Source organism: Aspergillus oryzae, chromosome 2, assembly GCF_000184455.2.
Source record: "Aspergillus oryzae RIB40 DNA, chromosome 2".
Taxonomy (NCBI): Eukaryota; Fungi; Ascomycota; class Eurotiomycetes; order Eurotiales; family Aspergillaceae; genus Aspergillus; species Aspergillus oryzae.
Genome location: NC_036436.1, coordinates 2,760,331 through 2,776,189, shown reverse-complemented (window position 1 = coordinate 2,776,189; position 15,859 = coordinate 2,760,331). Strand labels below are relative to the sequence as shown.

Genomic DNA, 15,859 nt, shown 5'->3' with positions numbered 1-15,859 from the left:
CAGCCCCCCGGCCATATGCTCCTTTAGGATACGTGGACAAAGGACGTCGTCAACCTCCAATTGTACTGTACCTTGAGTACACCGTGTACTTTCCATATCTCAAGTTACTCAACTCTAGTCACTGTGAAGTCATGACCTCTGCAGCTTAATGACTTGCACAACATCACTACACGTGGCCACATGCTGGTATCTGCTTGTCAGATAATGGAGGATGACACCCCTACTACTATCTATTCTACATAGAGATCGTAACAATATCATATTTACTGTTTAGTATCACGTCCCATGTCATGCTTCTCAACGGACTATTGACAATAGACTAGTCTATCATTAGACATCTCATTGTACTGAACCCACCCCTTACGACATTCCCGAATGAATATGACAGGTAAAGTTCAAGGTCATCACACTATTATCAGTAGTCTCAAAAGCAACTCGCAACTGTCTGCAGAATTATTCATCGTCACCCTATTACTTTTTTAGTGGATGTATTTCAGCCTTCAATTTTGAACATTTGCCACCTCATTGTTTCTATGAAGTTCTAAGAACGATTGAAGCCAGCGTTGTGGCAATATATAGATAGTAGAGACAACAAACGTCTTGCAAGAGTTGAAACCAGTTTTTCAGAGGTTATCAGATAGGATGAAAGCAAGCAAGTCGCTTGATTATACGGATATCATTGATCAAATTAACCAAGCATATGAATTCTTTTTATAGATAGACTTTGAAAACGCTTTCCGTGATCTGCGTAGGGTTCTCTCTCAGACAAAGAATGGTGGCGCTGTCACGCGGTTTGCCATATCTAAAAACACTTGAGGAAGTGCTTCTTGTTCGGTTAATATGAAACGAAAACATGAAACGGGATGTCGAAGTTTCGGGTCAAATTGTTTTGAAACATAAATAAATGAAAAAGGACAAAAAGGTAAAACAAAGGTTCTAGGCCCTCTAATACAGATTATTTGAAGGAACGCTTTCTTTGACTACCGCGTGGTCTTTGTGTCGCATCTTGACATAAGGATACGCTAAGGCTGGCCAATACTATTTTAAAGAGATAAAGAATCTAACCTTTACATCATTCGCCGCAGATCATCTAATAGGATTTTTTGGCACGTTATGATAGAAGGACCTTTGTTACCTCAGACAGTGACCAAATTAAGTGCATCAACTCCTAAGATTTTCGCCTAACCAAAGTATATTTTCAAACAAAAGAAACAATGGGTGGATATCATCGAGTTAATCATTATCATCAGCAAACAAAATGCAGGATTACATATGCATAATCAAAGAGCTATACCCACATCTTCCCTTGTGTGAACTCGCGGGACCGCCGAATCGGGCTTTCTGAGTCCACTGCCCCGTCTCCCACTACCAAACGCCTCGAGGTCATCCTCTTCATGTCTGCGACTGCCGGGCTCGTATTGAGTTTCTGGAAGAAGGACTTCGCCATTCCTTGCCTGTTTCCGTAGCCAGTAGTTTCGCATTCGATCAAGTGCTGTTTTGAAGTCGTCGAGGATGACGGTGTCACAGAGACATTTGAAGATAAATGACAGCTGTTCAAATGTAATTTAGTAGCTGTCCACCGGAGGATTATCTGAGATGGAGAGCTTACCTTCCAGAATGGTTCAACTCCAGTAGGTAGCGTATGGGCCGGGAAAGCGTTCAGAACGACACACGTATCGATGATAATGAACGCAATGGAAAGGCACATCGATGCTAGCATAATCCCGAACCGTGGGCTCACAGTTACCAATTCAATGATGCCAAAATTGTATAAGCGCTTAATAGTGTAGAAGAGTGAACAGGTGGTGAAGACCCACCAGGGGTCCCTGTGACTTGATCAGCATGATGTGGATGGAAGCAAGAAGAGGGTGAGATTACCGGAAGAGCGGCTCCATTGGCCTTGTCGTGAGGAAGATCTTATTAATGTTATTGAAGTAGGTGAAATTGGCGTAGATTTCGACCACCCAGTATGGCTGGACCAGCAGGACCGTGATGATATAAGCTTGTGAAACCCTGCGACTCAGGAATGGCTTGTTCTTCATCCACGCAATGACATTATGTAGAGTCCAGGATACATTCAGTCCGATAGCACTGCAGGAGAGGTACCATCCGTAGGCGGGTTCTTTGGGGAAGATGAAGGTGCCATGGGCCATAGCGAGAATAAGCTAGATGGCATCGCGACTCGTCAGCACTCCGCGCACAGAGGATACTGTGGAAAGTTCCGGGGATCACAAGTCTACCACATCAAGATCATAACATACCTCGGCGAATATCAGTTTATGCAACAGAATGTGTCTTTTCATGTTCGCAAAGGTCACCGCGGCCATCACCACCAGGGAACCGACCATGAGGCCCTGTCCCCAGGCCTCCAACACAAGATCATCAGGATCTGTGGGCCGGGTGATACGATCCTCAGACGGAGACATTGAGAGGGGGAAAGACCATGACCAGGCTGGTTGGGTTACTGATTATGATTTTTTGTCTGTCGAACTTGCGGCGCGTGAGAAGAATGGATCAAGTATATAAAAAGAATTCATGGTGTAAGCATGGGCACGTGCGGGTTGGAACGTGGAAAGAAATATGGTTTCTGGGGTGCAGTAAGTACAGTAACTAGTGTCGGCAGGTAGACGCTCGACGAGGAACTCCTGTGGTACGAGGCCAGACGTATTCGTACTAATTGCGGGGATAGTCGTACGTCCATTAATTTCCACCGGTTAATATGGTGCGACAACCAAAGCCTAATTCCTGGACGACGAGGGTTTCCCCCGACCGGGTTGAGGCTAGACCGTTTAAATGCCTCGTACCGGTCATCTTGGCCAATGTGGGTGTTGCCATGTCTCCGTTCCTGGTGGAGGTTCCTGCTCCTTTTCTCATCGGGACAGGCGTCCCTAGGTTAGGCTGAACACTAAACATGTTCCCGAACCCAGATCGAGCCAATTGGCTCAACTCCGCAACCCTTAGTCTTGTTTTTTTGGCTCGAAGTCACCCGAATTTTTTCGATGAACACGCCGAGGGGCGAAGGGAAAGGAAATGCGTTGGTCCCCATGGGGACTTTTCCCCACACCTCGTCGACTTGCACCCAAAGTGAGCCACCATTCGGACTGCTGCTCATCTACAATGTGCTTATTTCCAACGGTTTTTGGCACAGGGGCCAAGGAGTTAGATTCAGCTTCTACAAAATCACTGGGACTCCTCCTTAAAGCATTTTTTTTTTTAAAAAATTTGATCTATAACTAATCCCTCCTAAAGAGTACTGATTATGGAATCGCACTGTCAACAGTCATGTGGACAAGCGTCCCACTCATGGTCGCACCGTGGCGTCAATTTCGCCCTTCTCTCCAGCGAGACTGGCCTCCTTTGGGGGGTCACCTCCCCCAAAGACTGCTTGCATTTCTTCCAATGAATGGTTGGATGTCTGAATAGAGAGTAGACCATTAGCTGGTTCTCCTTTGGCTTTCGAAACGGCAGAGTCACATCCCAGAGCTTGGAGAATGCCCCCCCTTAGGAGAGAATGAAAGAAGACAAAGAAATATACTTTTGAACATACCTCTTTCAGGAAGAACCATGAATATACTATGATCGCATAGTTGAAAATCGCAAACATCAGGAACATTCTCCAACCGATGTTGGTGATGGCGTGTGGCGTTATCTGCGACATCATAAAGTTGAACAACCACTGCGACGCAGCACCGACGGCTACTCCCACTTCTCGTGTGCGACTAGAGAAGATCTCACCCACATACAACCACGGGAGAGGCCCCCAGGACATATTGAAACTAAAGGCCTCCGCATAGGTCATGATAATCATGGCGATCCCCGCTTTCGTTGGCGAAGAGTTGGACCCGCCCGATTGTGTGGGATGGGTCGCCAGAACACATGCAATGATGAGCATAAACGAACCCATTGCGAATGCTCCAACCATGAATGGAACTCGTCTTCCAACACGGTCCAGAACAAACAGTTGGAAAATAGAGACTCCGACTACCTTGACCACGCCAAAAAAGCCGGTCACTAATTTAGCTTCGCCCTCCGCTCCCACGGCTTCGAAGATCTGATTGGCATAGTAAGCGAGCGATGTGTTTCCCGTTAACTGGGCGCATAGCTGAATTGTAAAAGCAATGAAAATGCGATAACGATTCACTGGCAGAAGAAGCTCGCGGATGGTGAAATTCTCCTTGACACGAGCCTCTTCCTCGATCCCCGCAATGATTTCATCAAATTCCTTCTGGAGCTCCTCAGTTTCTTCACCTCCACGAACCCATTTCAACGACTCCCATGCTTTATCTTTCTTACCCTTTGCGGCAAGCCACCGAGCACTCTCTTTAACTGTGCACATGCCGAGTAGAAGCAATGTGGACGGCAGTAATTGCAGCCCCAACGCAATCTGCCATTGCTTCGTGGCATCTGGCTGGTCCTTCGATACAGCGTAAGTAACCCAATATGCGACCATAACTCCCGTGGCAAAGAACAATTGGAAACAGGCCCCGAGTCTTCCTCGAATCTCTTTAGGGGCCATTTCTGCTGCATACATAGGTATCAACGTAGTGGCGGCGCCGATACCAAGTCCGGCAATCACTCTGCCAGCGTAGAAAGTTCCCAGGGTATGGGCATTAATAATCTGTAAGATGGTCCCTACGGTGAACACAAGTGAGCTCAGAATGAGTCCAGAGCGGCGGCCCAGCTTCGAGGCTATAGGCATTGTGAAGAAGCATCCGAAAAATGCCCCAGCCTGAAGAATTGACACCGCGTTGGAGTTGACTGTCGTTTTCTGCGAAGTACTATATCGGAAGTCACGCTGAAAGGATGGCAATGTGAGGACACCACCTGCATGATTGAGTTAGACAAACATTTTTTTCGGTCAAGGTATGTACAGTTGCTTCCGACATACTAATAACACCCGTGTCAAATGCGAATGCAAAAGAGCCCATACAGCTGGCAGACGCCAAGTATGTGGCGCGGAAGAGGCCGAGCTTGCGACCCATGGCTCTGTTCTGAACAAGCCTACTTCTCGGTATAATGGCCGCAGCGCAACTTTTCTGGTAGACTTATGGACAAGAGACTAACAAGAAAAGCCAAGCAGGGCGCAATAGAATATAAGGCAACTGAGAGAGCCGCCAGAAGCTTGTTGTCACCCCTTGCGCAACTGCCGCTGCCGCGTGTCGTTTGCACAAGGCTGTGGGGAGGCTAGGAGTTTACCTATCCACTTAGGTGACAGAACAACATATGGTATGAAATCCATGGTGCAATAAGATGCAGTCATGGGTCGCTTCTGGGAGCCTTAAACCACAAAGAGCAAGTTATCGGTAGATCGTGCTGTTCCCCGCTCGGGACTTGGGATAGTAAGATAGAGGTAGGTCGATGCTCTAAGGAAATAGTTGGTTTTGATTTGGGTGTTCCGACGAGACTGGTTGGCTGCGGATTGGTCGAACTATGGATTGGATGGCGTGCTTGAGACGGCTCGAGAGCGTCAGGTCGGGGCTTACGCTGGCCGAGATGGACTAATATATGCTGATCGGCGAGGTTGATGTAGTACCTAATATCGCCCTCCATTGAAAGAAGCATATTTCCTGGGGAATAGATAGTAACACAGTCTTCTCAAGTTAGAGGCGGTCGCGGTACTTGATCGTAGGTTCACAATCAGAATGTGGAGTCGATTACCCCACAAAAAGGCGATGATCGACATGGATTCCCCATAGAGTAATGGACGAGGCCTCCACTCCGGATACTGTATACATTGCTGTTAGGAGATTGTCATCTAGCTAGACCATCAGCATAGATAGAGAAAAGATTAATAAAAGCGTGTATATACCTCCTAGGGTCTAACCACTCCTGCACGGAATCAGCATCGATAGATTCGCATCTATGGAGCTTCTGAAGCCTGACTCGACTAAAGACAACGCTATCAGGGGATGACCCAGGAAAGCAGCTTCTGAGGCAGAAGGATGAGAATCGTGATTATCTGAGGGAAAGGATGCATTAGAATGATAGGATACTAGGATGCCGCGGTTTCCTAACACCAAGTCCAGGTACCCGGCATTACTAGCCTTAGCACCTCAGGCACTCACGCTCAAAAAAAGACCACAAAACCAAGTTAACAGAAAGAGAAGAAGAAAATGAGCAAGCCGGATAACAAAAAGAATAGGAAAAAGACAAACAGAGAGAGAAAAAGTGATAGATCAGTTCAATAAAATAAAACTACAAAAAGCTCACCCAACCTTCTCGCCTCAACCTAGGGCGTTCTGGAGGGTTACGAAAACCCCGAAGGATTTTACATGTCGAGACCGGAACTCGAATCAAGGAGCCTGGGGTCAGTGGTCAGGCGGACCTACCACTGCGCCATCCGGGCTCCTGCGTTAGTATTAGAATCGAATTCCCTTATCTCTTTGCGTCAGGTAACCGAAAAGGGGAATTGGGGTTGCCTGGAATGGAAGGCAGACATGGCGGCCTGGGGCTTTGATCGATGCCTGAACTGCATATCACAGACGTGATGTACAGGGAATACCTCCAGCCAGTTAGGATGTTGGGATTTGGATATGCCTGGTGGGGATTCTGGCTTATAACTCGGTCAGGGACATATGAACTGCGAGGAATACAAGAGATGTGAGCATTAACATACAATCCAAGTAGTGAGGAAGTATTGGACTGATATCTGCAGGCCTCAGACTTGTTCTTAATATGATGGCGCTACATTATATGCCTAGACGCAGCGTAGAGCAAGAAGAATAAGCTTGGACGTTGAACAATTGTAACGTACTAGTGCTTCCGAATAAGCATGACTGATATCACTTGGCACAAGGATAATCTTACACTAGACAGCGGCTCAGAGCAATTAATACGAGGCTGCCTAGTACGTAGCATCCGGTTAAATGCAGGGAGTTACCAGTGGCTCGCAGGATTTCAACTCCGACGGTGCTCCGTAGTAGAGGCATCGATACGAGAAGTGATCGCCAACCACGACCTATCATCCGAAACAAATTTGCATATGATAAGCAACACATATTATTGGCTGCTAATTACAACCTCGCTATAACTGCAAATGGCAAGTTCTATTTCTTTGATGCATCCAGAGACGACCCAGAATATAGAATATTCCCTAGTAGTTTGGAAGTTTCCCTGAGCACATTATGCATGTACATAATGCATGGTAAAAAGCCTGGCTATATGAGTTAAACAGCGAGTTTCGATAATAGAATGACATAAATTATCAGATCTATAGCTTTCCAGAGACAGAAGGATACAGGCCATATATTGACTATTATTGTGGATAGGACCTTAAAGGTTCCACTCACGAAGTCAAACTGAATACGAGAAAGCTAGGCCTTACTAGGCGAAGCTTACCAGGTGGAGTACATCTATATTTCATGGTAGACCGAGGCAGAGTTACCCTAACTAGTCCCTTGTTCCTTGCATGTCCGGTGCATTAGTGAATAAACCGAGAATAGTACTTCCCTCCCACTCGAACAAATAGGAGCAAAGGGATACTTGTGTTAGTAAACGACGCGTGCATTCAATTTAATAGGACCAGTACCCCTGTACCACATTTACTTTTGATCCAAGTCAAGCCTAGGATACGCCATAGGATAGAGAGCACAGCGAACTGCTGGCAGACCAAACGCGGCGATGGATTGAAGAAGTGGAAACCTCTGGCTCAGCCAGACAATAACTCTAAAGACGTTGGATTAGACAACTCTCACAATGGGAGTTATTCCAGAGACGAATGCTAGATCGATAAGATTTTACATTTATTGAAGGTTACTTTTATCTGGTAGGATCACTTGTAGCAGATACCCAGGCACTGTACATTCTGAAAGCAGTTTATAAATCAGGAACTCTGAGTCGTTAATGGGTGAATTATTATCATTATACTTTATTACAAACTTTTATTTTTACAGGTGCCTCGCCCTCGGCTTAGCAGTATCGAAGTCCAAATTGCGATGTGCCATACTAAGGCCGCCTCTTGAAAACCAGATTGCATCCATCCTGTTATGACAGTCAGCAAATTACGAACCAGAGCATATAGTAAAAACTTAGAGTAGCCAGTACTTACCATCGGAAACAGCGTAGCGAACACCCTAATCTCCTCTGACCTCGGCGTGGGATGATGCTCCCAATCGAGTTCCAACGATGCTTTTCCAATCATACCTGCTAAGGACAGTGGTACGTACTTTCTTGCGAGGCAGTCATGTGGCCCCGCACCGAAGACGAGCCAGTTCTTGGTCTTGGACTCAGCGTCTCCGCTTATCCAACGTTCGGGATCGAAGACATCGGGGTTGGGATAAGCTTCTGGGTCGTGGAGAGCTGGGTAGCAGGAAGGGATGATCATGGAGCCCTTGGGGACGGTGTAGTCGGGCGTTACGGGGAAGTCCTTTGTTGCGAGGTAGGGAACGAGGATGACGGGTGGCTTGTAACGGAGGAGCTCCTTGATGACTGCGTTTGTGTAGGTGAGGGATTCTAACATGGGGAGATCGAAGGGTTTGTTCCTATCACCGCCCCGCGCGGCCAGATTCTCTTCTCGCAGTTTATCGAGTACATCGGGCCGCTGGGCGAGGATCTGGAACAGCCAAGTTGTGGCACTGCTGGACGCATCCTGGGACGCAAAGAGGAAGGTGAACAGTGTGTCTGAGATTTCCTCGTTTGTGAACTCGCGAATCATATTCTTGGGTTTCTCCAAGTTGGTCTCCCCGGCGGCGACTCTCTCGCGATAACGGTTGGACTCCATCATGTGGAGTACCCAATGGTCCACAATGCACGTGGGCGTCGCACCTTTCGCCATATTTGCCTTGCATCTAGCTGCACATTCGGCGAACACCCGATGAACAGCATCGGCCGTCCGCTTCCCTAGCCAGGTCTTGGTGAAGGGGACGTACATTGCCAGAGGAATATTGACCAGGTCGAGGGCATCAGTGGCAAGGTAGAAGTCATCGGCAATCTTCTTCACCTGGTCATCGGAGATGTAATCGCCGAAGAAGGTGCGGCAGGAAAGCGCACAGTTGATTTCGCGGAACAGGGTCATGAATGCCATCGGCTTGCCTTGGTTCGCCTTGGTAGCGGCAACGAACTGGTTGTAGTAGTCATCCAATACTCTCTCCTGGACTGGAAGATAGGTGGCTATGGCCCTGCTGGTGAACAGAGGGACCAAACCTCTCCGGTACTCAGCGTGGTCTCTACCCTGAAGAAAAACCCATGCTTTGTGGCCTATGATGTCTCTCGCAACCGGTACAAGGCATGGCTCGGCGTATGCAGGTGACTTGAAAACCTTATGGGCTAGATCACGGTCGGAAGCGAGGACGACAAATCTGCAACGTGAGGCGTGAGTACGGTTGCTTACACAAGTTTATCGAGTTCTGGCATAATCACGATGAACGCGAGAACACACCTGTGAAAGATGGATACACAGCTGAGAGGACCACTCGCCCACTGTCTAAGATACCCGTCGAAAGTTGGATGAATCGCTTGGATAAATGGGCCCATGAGCGGAATTTTGAATGTAGGACCAGGGAGGGCACCCTTTCGCTTGAGGTACAAGACTGGAGACCAAGTCAGCAGGATGAACGAGCTCCTGTTATCGGCATTGCTAATTACCTTGATCATACAGCACTAAACCAACCAGAAACGTCACGACGTATTGCCAGGCGGACCATTCTGCCAGAAAATCTGGTAGGGCGCCTTGCAACTGGGAAGTCTTGTAGGCCCATGACTGCGGCGACTCAGGCTGCGCGCTGGTGGTGTTGAAGATCTCAGTAGCCATCTTGGCGTCCATTGTGGTAGAGGCACTCTTCCCGACGTCTGGCAAGCCAGGAAGGGGCTCACCAGGACTTTATTATAGGGAGATGGGATCGGTCTTCTGGGCCGCGGGTGGATCGTAACGCTGCAGGAATGATCGAACTAGAGATAACATCCCTCCCCTTCTAGCGCGGGCCAAAGGTAGGTGGTCTGTTCCCCTGACAGAACAGGGGAGAATATTGAACGTCTCGACCCACACTTAGGACCAATTGGTTATGAGTCCTGGAAAATTTTGTGGTGATGGCGTGAGATTGGAGATGAGGGGAATCGCATCCTAGTACATACATTACCCTATTAGGACTAGACTCCGAAAGCCGTACAGATGCAGTCGGCGGGGTCTAGTCCTCTTTCGGCCACACTACTTTGGAATCCTTGTCAAATTATAAAGTGAACCAACCACGGAATGATGATTGCCCAAGTGGCGTGCTCAGTAACGGTCTATTCCTGCCTATAGGATTCTTTGAGAATATCGCCAAGATATTCGATGTTGCCATTATATCCCAGACTGCCAGTCCAGAGTAACCAAATACCCCTATTCGGCGTTCTCGAGCCCTTCATGTGATCGTCTCACTCCTTCTGGTCGAAAGAATGGAATTTTTGACGTACGTATCTTGCCCTTCGGTACCCTAAATACATCGTCAACAGCTATGTAGTGTTCAAAGCTTCGGCTATTTTGGAAAGTGGAGCGAGCCTCTTAAAGAACCAACCCTCGATGATTCATTACATCTTATGGTATGCAAAAGATTTGAGACGCCGATAACAATCGATAGCCCCAAACGGCGGTCACTTCAATAATCTACGAATTCCATAGTTACTTTCGTAAAGCTAGGGAAGGATAAATACTCACATGACCAGACAAGGACTCACCTAGGCTGTCACTTCATTGGTTTTAGAAGTACGAAATCAGCAGCCGAATTAGAAGCTATGCCGGGTTAAGAACAAGCATACGCTTAACAAAGTAGACCAGGATTGTTAAGCTTAAAATGTCTTGACGACTCTACGTCATATGGTTGACGAGTGAGATCTAGAAGCGGAATCAAATCTGACAAACCCCTTCGAGGTATATACAGTACTTGCTATTGTACTGCTGCTTGAATCGGGCTAGCCATCCGGCCATCTGTTATTGTAACGTGGATCTGAAGGTGAAGTTTGACGATGATACGAAAGAAGCTCTAGACCGTGTGGGTTTCTTCTCGAGCGGAATATTCCCGCTACTATATGCTCGTTTTTCTGGGGCTCAATATATGTTGCTATTCATAAAGGATAGCTTCAAGAAGCGACAATTGGCTGAAGCGCCGAGAACAGAGATTCAACTTAGGTCAGATGTCAGTACTATACGATACATATGTCTGTTAGAGGAAGTAATATCCGTGTTAAGCGTGTTTACTAGATGATATAGTATGTAGATAGCGTCATAAAGAGATCAGTTATCGACTCTGTTTGCCGGTTTACTCTTGGGTGATACAATATATATAAAGATTTTCTAACACTAAAAATATCACAGTAGCTGATTGTATAGAGTGATAAGTAAGCTGAGGTTGGCTTTCGGGTAGAACTGAATTCGCCTCTAATATTTTAGAAATTGAAGCTTGAGAATTCGATATACAGATTGTACCTCGAAGGTGAAATGGATCTGGAGAAATGACATCGGGTAAAAGTGGGGGTGTTGTTGGTGTAAGAGTTATTTATGGGTATTTGTGCTCTTGGCGCGCGGCTCGACAGCACGTACCTTTTGGTACCTGAGTCTTCCGGCTGTCTCCACCTACACTCAACTTCCCTTCGCCAAAATGCGCCAAACTCTTCGCCGATCCTGTACTGCGTGTGCCAAATCAAAACATAGTTGCGACCTCCGCACGCCGCGTTGCTCACGCTGTGTCAAGCGCGATGTCCCGTGCAACTATGCGAATGAGCCTCTGACAGCGTTGCCGGCAGCTCCCGGGTGGGGAGATGGCGGATCATCAAGACCCCTCAAGACATCCGGCACTTTAACCGCCTACAGATTTGGGTCTCTCGATCCTTTCGATTCATACCCGCAGACGAGACTTCCCCGCGAACGCGTACAACGTCTCATCTATAGCTGTACGTACGTCTTTATTCTATGTCGTCGATCCAAGTTGAGCTTACCAAATTCAGTTATCCACAAGATCGCCTTTCAATATTATCCCCTCGACCTAAATCCAACGACGAATCCGTTTCTCATCTCTTGGTGGCCACTTGCTCTGGGCGACCCGGCACTATTTCATGTCTCGCTGCAGACGGCATGTCTTGATGAGGAGTTGTTGGCCCAGAAGGGCTTCCAAACCTCGGAACTTCTCATGGCCGACTCCGTCTCTTTACTGCGGCGCAAAGTTCAAGACACGTCGCTGGCGGTACAGGATGGAACTATGAACTCAGTAATTACTTTGGCAGCTATCGAAGTGAGATCCCGTTATGAATCATTCTTTCTCTAAGTCTCATATCTTCCTTACGAATTGAATGCTGATATCACACCACCTTCAGTTTGGTAAGGGCAATATCAAGGTCAGCCAAATGCATGTTGACGGAGCAATAAGACTGGTCAACATGCGAGGTGGTATCAATTCAGTAAGACAAACAAGCCCACTTACCGCGAGGATGATTAGCTGGTAAGTGCCTCCTTGTTCACCTTGAGGGTATACTATTCACATGCACTATAGGGTGTCGATGATCGTCATGGGCCATCCTCAATTCGAGACCCAAGATGATGTCGGCATTGGAGATGGCATACCGCCTATTCCAGAATGGCAGATGGATCCCACCGCCCTTTACGATGATTTATCCGAGCTCATCAGTATGGAAGTCGATTACGCAGTCAGGAATGTTTTCGTCCGTCTTCGTAGTGCCTTCCAGCAGGCGCAACGGATACATTTCCCAACCACACGACTTCATGACCTCACTTGTTTTGTCATACACCGACTTCTACTTACAGCACCGGATACGGAAAGTTCTCACTCGTCGTCGATCACCGAATGCATCCGCTACGCAATCATACTCTACATGTTCATCATTCATGGGCCAACGTATTACTCACATGCTGCCATGATGCATAGCATTGTCATCCGATTTATAGATCAACTCAAGCAACTCGAATCGACCCCTCGTGTGTATGGTTCGCTTGATGCCTGGCTTCTTGCAATCGGCTTGGTGGCCTCAACTGGCACACCTGACTATCAGTGGTTTATAGAGAGAGCGCGGATTATGGCTGCTTCTCTACGACTGAGTAATTGGAACGACGTCCTCGTCCGCATTAAGTGTATCCTGTGGATGGAGACACTACAGGGCGAAGATATCTTTCGACCTCATTGGGACGCTATTTTCAGTACTATGAATCATCCCGGCGCCTGTATCTCACCAGGTAACGCTGGCGGAGAGCTTTTATGCATCTCACCTAGCAGCTTGGTACCGAGCAAACCAGAACCAGCCAGCACAAATGGAAGGCAATGGGACATGAGCGTGGCATCGCCTTGATTACTATAAGGAAGGGCCACAGAAACATCATCACCAAAGGCTACGAGAACCTCGAAAGCACCAAGTACTTAACGGGCACGGTTGGAATCGGGAGCCATGGCATAGGACTCCCTGTCCACGTGGAAATGTTGCGCCAGCTTGCACGAGTACATCTTTATTTATATAAGTCTTTCACGGTCCTATCTTCTTCTAATATTGACAGTGTTCTATTACTGCTGTTGTACAGAGTTAGGATCATTTGTTCAAGAGGTTATGGGGACCAGCGGCAACCGAATCGCTATCGTACCTGCTGATAGGCCCGAAGAACTCGCACTGCCAATATTAACGACATTGAGCTACGGCAATAGCTTCAGAGATGCGATAGTGATTTCTCTTGATAGGATAGTGTTGCTCGAAGGAATGGTACTGACGATATCACTAACGTATTTGGTACTGGGATAGAAGAGCTAACGTTGACTTTTACAAATTAGGGGATGCGGGGCCACCAAGGAAGCATCCGAATCCAAAATGACAGCGGCAAATGTAATGCGCTTGGTAAAGGTATGCTTTGCACTGCCTCGACCACGGAGACGTTAAAGAGCTTAGCATCAAAAAAGCATGTGATCCCTGGAAGCTAGAACCTGAGAGATCCGCCCTTCAACAAGCAGCAAATCAATTAATGTTCTATGAATTCCCAACTCTAGGACAACGGTTGTCAGATAGCCTGTGACTCTAGGAGATTCGCTGCATTATGCTTTCTGCTAAGCCTGAGCTTGAGTATTGAGATAGCACAGCATATATTATAAAAGGTTCTGATAGGATTATAGATACGACGAGACTCAGTACGTAGGTTCGCGATACCTATTTGGTCATCTAAACCTCTCTAAGCCTATGGAGCACTTCCACGTATAGATGCTTGATAGCAAGATATAGCATTACATCAGTGCCTTTGGCTATACTTTTACCCTTGATATATGTAGGTGACACGGTATTTCGCTTTCATAGGAAAAATAAATCCTCAATTATGTCCAAGTCGAGGTTCCAACGCTCTAAGCTATGGGGCACAAAGAGCATCCAGATAGATGCTTTTGTAACTATTATTTGACTTATTGATTGTGATTCTCTAGATTTAGACGGCACTATAAAGAATCCAAGATTAGGTTTGACCGACATTTAGGTATGCAATGATATTAGTTGTCTCGATAATGCGATATACTGGGCTCCAACGCCGGTGTTCTAGATAACTAGCGAAGGCCGTATCCTAGCCAGAGTGTGATAAATAAGTAATTAAGAAAAGTTGATACTAGATCCAGAGATAAATATGTCCTAAATTTGGTGTGTTGGACCTATTCTCATATAAGACTCCTGTGAGCAATTATCATCGAATTTATATAAGGAAGAGATGATAGCTGGAGTAACAATAGTCCCCGACTATTAAGCAAGGAAGATAGCACTAGCACCCAAGCAGACGATAGTATTTAGGTCCAATGTATGAGAACGTATCATTCCGATTGAATGGCTCTCTATCATAATGGGTATACTTCGGAATTGGCCACTCGGAGTAGCACCTCGGTTTCCCGACATTAACCGTGACACTATTGAACACGATTTCTGCGGAAAGCCGCCCGACGACTTTCCATTTCCAGAATAGGCTTAGGTCAGCGCCGCTTTTCACTCTGGGATCAGCCCGGATCGTGGCATGAGCACGCCCGGTGCGTGTGCTGATCGCTCTCGGATCGCTCACGGAGTACGGATAGTCAGGGCGTATCGGGAGCAGATCCTGATCACTCCCGGATTCGTCGGTGACCGCCCGTATGAGGCGTACTCGGCCGCAACTGCCCAAAAATCTAGCCAAATAAACATGATTCCGCCAAGCCCGTCAACAGCACCAAAAAGGGTCAGCAGCCCTCGAAATCATTACCCGACGTTGTTGATCCAAGTTTCCAGATATCATCATAATTGGTCGGTGACACAACAGGTGATAGCTGGGAAGTTTCACGTGGTAAATGGTTTACAACTGTTCTTCTACCATTTTGAACAGTAGCCACATCCATCTTACAAACAAGAAATTACTACATAACTGAGGACGAAAAGAAGAGGACCGGTATGAGCAAAAATTTTTTATGGTCGAATAAACCTTGGAAACGACATACGTACACAGATTTCATTAGCTTTTATGCCTCTAGCATGCTCAACAGGAGCGCTCCTCTGGCATTATATTCTAAGAGCACGGGTACTTGATATGACGGTATCCTCTGTAGCCGCATTTCCGGAGACTAGCAGGAAGCGGGATAGAGGTTCTCTACGCTCAATGGAATCTGTGACGGAGCAGTTTCACCAAACGTAGTACCTGGCGTGGAAGGTACTCGTAGGAAACCGCTCATGGCAATAATATATAAATTCAAACGCTGTAGTTATGTATTACTTCTACTTGGACCAATTGCTAAGATGTTTTGAAGGCAGTGGAATAATGTCAGTTGTCACAGCTGTTGATATAAACGGCGCCGGATGGTTTAGCTTAGTTTTGTAGAGTATCCCTTGAACCGAACCTTTTCAGTCCACTGACTTAGATTGAATGCTAGAAATTTATTCTAGGAGCGCTTAATCAAGG

General features: G+C 46.9%; 4 protein-coding genes across 4 annotated transcripts; 1 reads left to right on the top strand and 3 right to left on the bottom strand.

Moving 5' to 3' along the window:
* Nucleotides 1-1,136: 1,136 nt before the first annotated feature.
* Nucleotides 1,137-1,720, bottom strand: AO090003000256 (uncharacterized protein; the record flags this gene model as incomplete). The annotated part of the gene is made up of 3 exons (XM_023234802.1): nt 1,137-1,181; nt 1,299-1,550; nt 1,610-1,720. 3 exons carry the CDS (start codon nt 1,718-1,720, stop codon nt 1,137-1,139), a joined length of 408 nt encoding a protein of 135 aa, XP_023089888.1.
* A 1,581-nt stretch (nt 1,721-3,301) lies between these two features.
* Nucleotides 3,302-4,982, bottom strand: AO090003000254 (putative MFS sugar transporter; the record flags this gene model as incomplete). The annotated part of the gene is made up of 3 exons (XM_001819412.1): nt 3,302-3,415; nt 3,548-4,824; nt 4,889-4,982. The coding sequence occupies 3 exons, from the start codon at nt 4,980-4,982 to the stop codon at nt 3,302-3,304; spliced, it is 1,485 nt and encodes a 494-aa protein (XP_001819464.1).
* Nucleotides 4,983-7,944: 2,962 nt separating this feature from the next.
* AO090003000253 (uncharacterized protein) lies at nt 7,945-9,760 on the bottom strand (the record flags this gene model as incomplete). Its single annotated transcript, XM_001819411.3, has 4 exons — nt 7,945-7,980; nt 8,048-9,296; nt 9,377-9,527; nt 9,583-9,760. The coding sequence occupies 4 exons, from the start codon at nt 9,758-9,760 to the stop codon at nt 7,945-7,947; spliced, it is 1,614 nt and encodes a 537-aa protein (XP_001819463.1).
* A 2,636-nt stretch (nt 9,761-12,396) lies between these two features.
* On the top strand, nt 12,397-13,269 carry AO090003000252 (uncharacterized protein; the record flags this gene model as incomplete). Its single annotated transcript, XM_001819410.3, has 2 exons — nt 12,397-12,407; nt 12,459-13,269. 2 exons carry the CDS (start codon nt 12,397-12,399, stop codon nt 13,267-13,269), a joined length of 822 nt encoding a protein of 273 aa, XP_001819462.3.
* Nucleotides 13,270-15,859: the final 2,590 nt, after the last annotated feature.